General features: G+C 32.5%; 1 protein-coding gene across 1 annotated transcript; it reads right to left on the reverse strand.

Moving 5' to 3' along the window:
• Positions 1 to 223: 223 nt before the first annotated feature.
• Positions 224 to 682, reverse strand: LOC145163406 (uncharacterized). The gene has a single exon (XM_079082246.1). It carries the CDS (start codon positions 680 to 682, stop codon positions 224 to 226), a length of 459 nt encoding a protein of 152 aa, XP_078938372.1.
• Positions 683 to 6,985: the final 6,303 nt, after the last annotated feature.

The following is a 6,985-nucleotide window of genomic DNA, read 5'->3' on the forward strand; positions in this document are numbered from 1 at the left end:
AATAAAAGATGAATGGACCATAATGCCCTTTAATCTTAAATTCCTTTTGACTACCTGATACATCGATCGTATTTCTCCCCACCCCCCACAGTGGCGGAGCCAGTGTCAAAGTAAAAGAGTATTCCGAGAAAAAAAATCGTGTAATATACAATAAGAAAAAAATAAAAACCGCAATTTCATTAGATATAAACTTCAACTTCTATAATAAAGTTACGTTTTAAAGTTAACCTCTCCGCTCTTTCATTTTACGAAAGCGAATAATTACATTTTCCGTCTTAACATTCTCTAGTGCTTCCTTTTCTACACTACAAATCAAAGCACCATTCATAAAATCGTCACTTATTCTATTACGCAAATCGGTCTTCAAGAACTTCATTGCAGAAAAACACCATTCAACGGTTGCGGTTGCGACGGGCAAAACCAAAGTTAGTTTTAATAATCTATAAAACAAAGGAAAAGAGAGGTGCATCCCAGTTTCCACCGACAAACGAGAGAGGTCTGCAATTCCCTTCAAGTTGAAAAATCTCTCATTATTTAGCAAATAGTGATAATAGATATCAAGTTCCCCATTAAGTTGCGCCCTTTCTGAATCGTCAACCTCGTTTTTGTATATCTCGCTTAACTTTAACAACTTTGTTTTATCAAAACTAGAAAATGAGTCGCAAGGACTCAAAGCCGCCATGTTTTCCATCAACTCCGTGCCAACTTCACTAATCTATCCCCAAATTCTTGAATTTGTATATCCAAAACCGTGTTAAAAATCACAACTTCAAAATCATGTTGATTAGTCTTATTGGTCCTACACTTTCGTGGGGTAACATAATATTCTGACATGTCCACAATTCCAATACTATGTTTTTCACAAAAAGCACATACCTTCTTCTAAATTTGTGGAAACCCATCTTTTCTAAAAGCTAGCAATGCTTTCTTTGTCCTTTTTACTAACGAAGCCGCTTCCAAAATATCTTGATCTTTTTTTTGAAGATGCTTTGACAAAGTATCCGTGAGGCGTAGAATTTCCAACATCAAGTGTAAAAGAAACACAAAATCAAGTGTTTTGAAATATGACAAAATACCATTTTCTTGATTACGGTTAGATAAAGTAGACCCCTCCTCTTTGACATATTTAATGACCGCAACAACTTTTGAAAACAAATTCAAAAAACTTCCAATTGTTCTAAAATGTGAATCTCATCTAGTATCTCCAACTCAAACAAGAAAAATCTCTTGCTTCAACCCTCCTCCTATTTCAGTTTCACTAATACCAATTTCGGCTGCCACTCTTTCTTTTTGCATCTCTCGTATCATATCTTTTCTCTTACAAAACCCACAAACGACAGTAACCACCAAACCTAGTAGTTCAAAAAATTCTTCAACATCATCATGTTATTTTGCAACTGCCACAACCACTAATTGAAGTTGGTGTGCAAACCAATGCATATAATGTGCGTAACTGTTTTCATTTAAAATCAAAGATTTCAAACCGTTGAATGCACCACTCATATTACTTGATCCATCATAATCTTGCCCTTCACCTATATATTTGAAAAAATTAATAAAAAAAATATAACACATAAAAATAAAATTAAAATCATGTTAAAGGAATACATATTTTATGATTTCTCACCTGATCGATAGTCAAGTTGTTGTTGGAAAAACGGTATCGATGACGACTTTAAGAGTCAAAGAGGATGTATCCAACACGTGAACAACTCCGATAAATCTTTCCTTTACAATCCCAAGTCTGTCAACATATCTTAAAACTATAGCCATTTGTTCTTTTTTGGAAACTTCACTAGACTCATCAACTAATATACCGAACGCATCTATACCAATTTTATCACAAAGAGACTTGATTATCTCTTTTGAAAAACAATTGACAATATCTTTTGGAATCATCGGAGAAGTCAACTTTTCCTTTTTTGGAGCATTTTCTAAAATAACTTAAAAAATATTCTCATTATCTTCTCTAATCAAAGATAAGACTTCAATGAAAAGTCCTTTATTATTAGACTTTTCCGTCTCATCATGTCCACGAAATGGTAATGCATTTTTCAATAAAAATCTACAACTACGGATTGTAGCACGTAATCGAATTTCATAATTACCTTGCTCAAGTTCCGTTTGCTTATGCAAAACCTCACCAATAGATTGGTTTTTTCTCAATAACAAATGACACTTTTCTTCGGCCTTTATTGTGAGAACTTTGAATCTCACCCATATGTTTCCGGAATGAGTTTTTTACTCCAATTATCAAAGCCTTCGGGTATAAATGCATATTTTCCACCTTGACCCCCTACCATGTCTCTAAACAAGTAGCAACAAAAACAATATGTCTTTTTTTAATGCTATACTCTAACCATGGAAATTCCGTAAACCATTCCACAACAAAACGTCTTTGCTTCTCACCAAATAAGGTAAATTAAAAATTATGCCCCTTTGGTTGACAAGATCCTTTAATCAAATATGCCCTCCATATTTCATCCATTTGATTAGGATTATAAGATGTAATCTTTAGCCTCTCCCCGGGGTCCGAAGGAAGATCATTCAAATCAAAAGATTGTGACACTTTTGGCTTTTTAGTTTGCTCATTAGATTGTGGTTCTTATGGTTTTGGAATAGGTTCATTAGATTGCAGTTCTTGTGGTTTTGGTGTATGTTGATTAGGTTGTGGAGCTTGTGTACTTTCATTAGCCCTATTTTTTTTGAAGTTCCTTCACCATTGTTGTCTCCAACATCTAATTGTGTTTTGAAAAAATTGTTAATAACAACCTACAATCAAAATATATCAACAATCAACTCTAATTCTATAACTTGATTTCAAGTTTCAACAACAAATAGCAACCTACAATCAAATTATCAAAATATATGAACTATAAACTCGATCTCACGTTTTAACAAAAAATAATCACTAATTATTGACCCTAAGTCTCTAATTTAACAATCCTAATTGGTAATTTCTATTTTTTCAACACAATGCCAAAAAATTGAATTTCAATTAACCAAACAATAATCACAAAATTATCTACTTACTTGCTTCATTAGGCACCACTTTAATCAATAATCACCCACCCACCGACCACCAGGGGATTTCGCCGGAAAACATCCACCACCGGCCACCGATTGACGGCAGAAGAAGGAGGGCAACAACGAGTCGTAGAGGCAGGGAGGGAAGCGAATTCGGAAGTCACGATAATTAGATGCTAGAAATTGACGTTAATTAGCTTTTTGGTATTAGGCACTTGGGCTTTAAGTTTGGGCTACTTATTAATTGGATTAAACATTTACTAAAACATAAAAAAAAAAAAAAAATTAGGGTAGCCCAAAATATATTTTAGACTTTTCCTGCAATATAAACAATAATTTTCAGAAAAAAATTATACTATTAATTTTTTTGGGGCCTCTTGTGATACCTAAGATCCTTAATTGGATCCGCATATGCTCCCCCAAATCCCCAATTGCTTGTTCCTCTACCTTGAACAGAAGGAATATTATCGACGCTTCCCATGTTTTCACAAACATTCATTATGAATGGTTGCACAAACATTCATATTATGTTGAAGAATTCTCCATTTGGGCTTCTCTAATTGCAGGTAGCGACCACAGACTCTGAAAAGGGTAAAGAAGATAAACATGCGTACAAATGATGCGAAGATAACCATAGAAAATGGTATCACATTCTTTGTAGATGCAGCCATAGTTGCTATCCCTTTAGGTGTTTTGAAATCAAACACCATTACTTTCGAACCAAGACTACCTAAATGGAAGGAGGAAGCCATAGCTGACCTTGGAGTTGGAATTGAGAACAAGATAATTTTACATTTTGAGAAAGTATATTGGCAAAATGTCGAGTTTCTAGGAATAGTTACAGATACTTCATATAGATGTAGCTACTTTCTTAATCTTCACAAAGCTACATGTCATCCTGTTCTTGTTTACAAGCCTACAGGAAAACTAGCAAGAGATATTGAGAAAATGTTAATGAGGCTGCAACTAGGTATGCTTTTACACAGCTTAAAAAGATTCTTCCAGATGCTTCCACCCCGATAAATGTACAAAAAATCGACTTACTTTCATGTTTACTAATCGAACACGTGTATACTGAATCTTTTTTCTTCTTTGATTGGGTTCATATAACTATGATACAACAGGAAAACCCATGATTTGTATGATAAGCTAAGGATTCCTATGGATAACTTATCCATTGCAGGGGAGGCAACTAGCCTGCTTTAACAAAGACCAGACAGAGTTTATGTGGCTTTCATTGAGTTCATTATGCTTCGCGCCAGTATTATCATTTATTAATGTTGTTTTAAATGTAAAAAATGGTTTTTATAGTGTTTTTTGTAAGTTTGTGAATTCACGTGTTTATGTTGTGTGATTGTTGATTGACGGGATTTGCTGCTGCGATCCAACCTGCAGCAGAAAGGGTTTATACGATTTAGAGAGTAAGGGTATTCTTGTCAATTTAGTTATTTTTTTCAATTTTAATGATTTTAAATTGTAAAAAAAGATTATTAAATGTTAAAAATAATCAAAAAATTAGATTTGGGTATATATGATATTAAAAAACATTAAGAAAGGCAAATATCATATTTAGAGTTTATGCCGGACAAATACGACATTTAGATCAATCCACGTACATCGAAAATAAAATAACGTATAATACCAAAACAAAATATAGTTTATATGCATACAAATGCATAAAAAAACTTTATAATATTTACCATGTGTTTTTATTTAGATAAATCTAGATAGATGTGAAAAGACTACCAAAGTTTGTCATACAAAATGTTTCATTGTCATATGTTTTTATTCAATTTAACCAGTTCAATTGAGTTTTTGTAAAAATCAGCCGGTTTGTTTCGGTTCAGAAGTAGACATAAAACCGGTGTTAGTTGAACCGTTCATTTCTTCGGTTCTCAGTTCAAACCGGTTTTTAAAACATTGCTTAGAAGTTGCTTCCTCTATAAACTTTTTTCATCTTCCATTGAAAATGATCAAATATTCAAATGACAACTTTTAATCTAAGATTTAACATATATTATATTTATTTATAAATCCATATGATATTTTACAAAAGTGAACATGTATTGATTTGATTTGGTTTAATTTTGAATTAAAACAAAAAATCAAATTGTTTAAATTTACATCTGACTGAAATCATGTTATTTGATTATGCGACTGACTAGCTATGTTGAATGATGAAAATGAAAATTTTACTCTTCTACTCTATTTGCAACTCAACATACATCTATTCATAACAAAAAAAAAAGAGTTGCAACATCTTAACATCAAATGATACAAATTCATCCTTACTACATAAATACAAACGTAACTATCAAATAGTATCATTGAATATATCCAAGTAACAAGTGCATAGAGTCCCTGAATCTTTGGTGAAACCCCTGTATGCAACATTAGATGAAAAAGATCAAACCCCATGTCAAAAAACGTGGCCCATTACAACATTGGATGAAAAAATCCAACCCCAAGTCATTAACAAATGTTTAGAGCATCAAATTGTAATTTTTTTTACACCTAAAACAAAGTGATAGTTAAAAGTTTAACATAAAATAGTACATGGATGTTATGTGAAATGTACAATTTTCTATTCTTTTTTGTTAAGTTGGTTTCTTTTAACTAAATGAAGAAACAAAGACTAAATAGAGAAAGGTGGGGGATATATTATGTTACACAACATGTTTTTGATATGTTATGCCATCCGTGTGTTACATCAAGAAAGTAACTTGATATTTTTTCTAAAGTACGCAAACACATATGTAATTGGCTGCAACCAACAAACCAAGAAACTCGTCAATTAGAAAAACACATATAAATGCATATGTTACATAATTAATTGACAATACTTAACTAATTTACTCAAGGAATCGATCATCAATAAAAATAGAATAGATTCATTCAACATATTACATAGTACATAAACCACACATAATCCACCTTAATAAACATGTACCTAAAGCTAATATTTGAATAAGGATCTAAAAATCAAACTCTTATTTCTTTTAGGCATTATGTCGATTGTCGAGCATGTGGGTGACTTCATTGAAACGTTTCATTAGGCCTAAAATGTTGAGGATTTATCTATAAACCAGTTCCAAATACAAAAGAAATCTAATATACATGAGAGTCAAGAATCAAAAAGAGGATGAATATCATGTACGGTGAAAACAAAGTTAAGAGTTAGTGGGCAGGGGCATAAGAAGAAAAAAGAAACTGGATGAAGCTGTAACATCAGTTTTCAGGTATTGATTCTTTGACATCAAAATACTTAGGGTAATCTTCGTTTTCTATGATCCTTGTCTTTGCATTAATTTTCACTTGCCTCATATGAATCATGGTTGCGTGGAATACATGACACACCAATTAATTCCTCCATAATGGGTATTCCACACCAATTAATTCCTCCATAATGGGAAGTTTCGGCTGAAACCGTTCCTCTCCATTTAGGATTTGAACGTTTCCTCTTCTTTCAACCAACATTCAGAAAAGCGATAACTGGAATTGAATAAGAAATTTAGTTCCTTTCCAGCTTCCACAGTTTCGAGAATGTTTAAGAATTCCATCAATGCTTATCCATGCTATTCATATGATAAATCAAGTTGAAATTATCATAAGAACTAATGAAAGATCCAAGCATAAGATCTATAAACTCTTGTTAGGGACAACATTGAGATTCTTGAGTTTGTCTATGTAGCTATCATTGAGCTTATACAAAACTCTCTCCTTTAGCTTGCATGCAATTAGGAACTTTTGGTGATTTTTAAATCACTCTTGCCTTGCATTTTGATGAAACATTTCACTCAATTTCAAATTCATTTCATATGTCCACATATTCACAAAAACCCTTTGGAACATCGAGGACATAAATATGCAAGAGACCTTATTTGAAAAATCGACATGTTTATGGGAATAACAACTTTTCAAAGTTGACACATTATTGATTTGAAGGACATGCACATCG

Source organism: Lactuca virosa, chromosome 3 (assembly GCF_052849685.1).
Source record: "Lactuca virosa cultivar CGN04683 chromosome 3, Lactuca_virosa_CGN04683_v6, whole genome shotgun sequence".
Taxonomy (NCBI): Eukaryota; Viridiplantae; Streptophyta; class Magnoliopsida; order Asterales; family Asteraceae; genus Lactuca; species Lactuca virosa.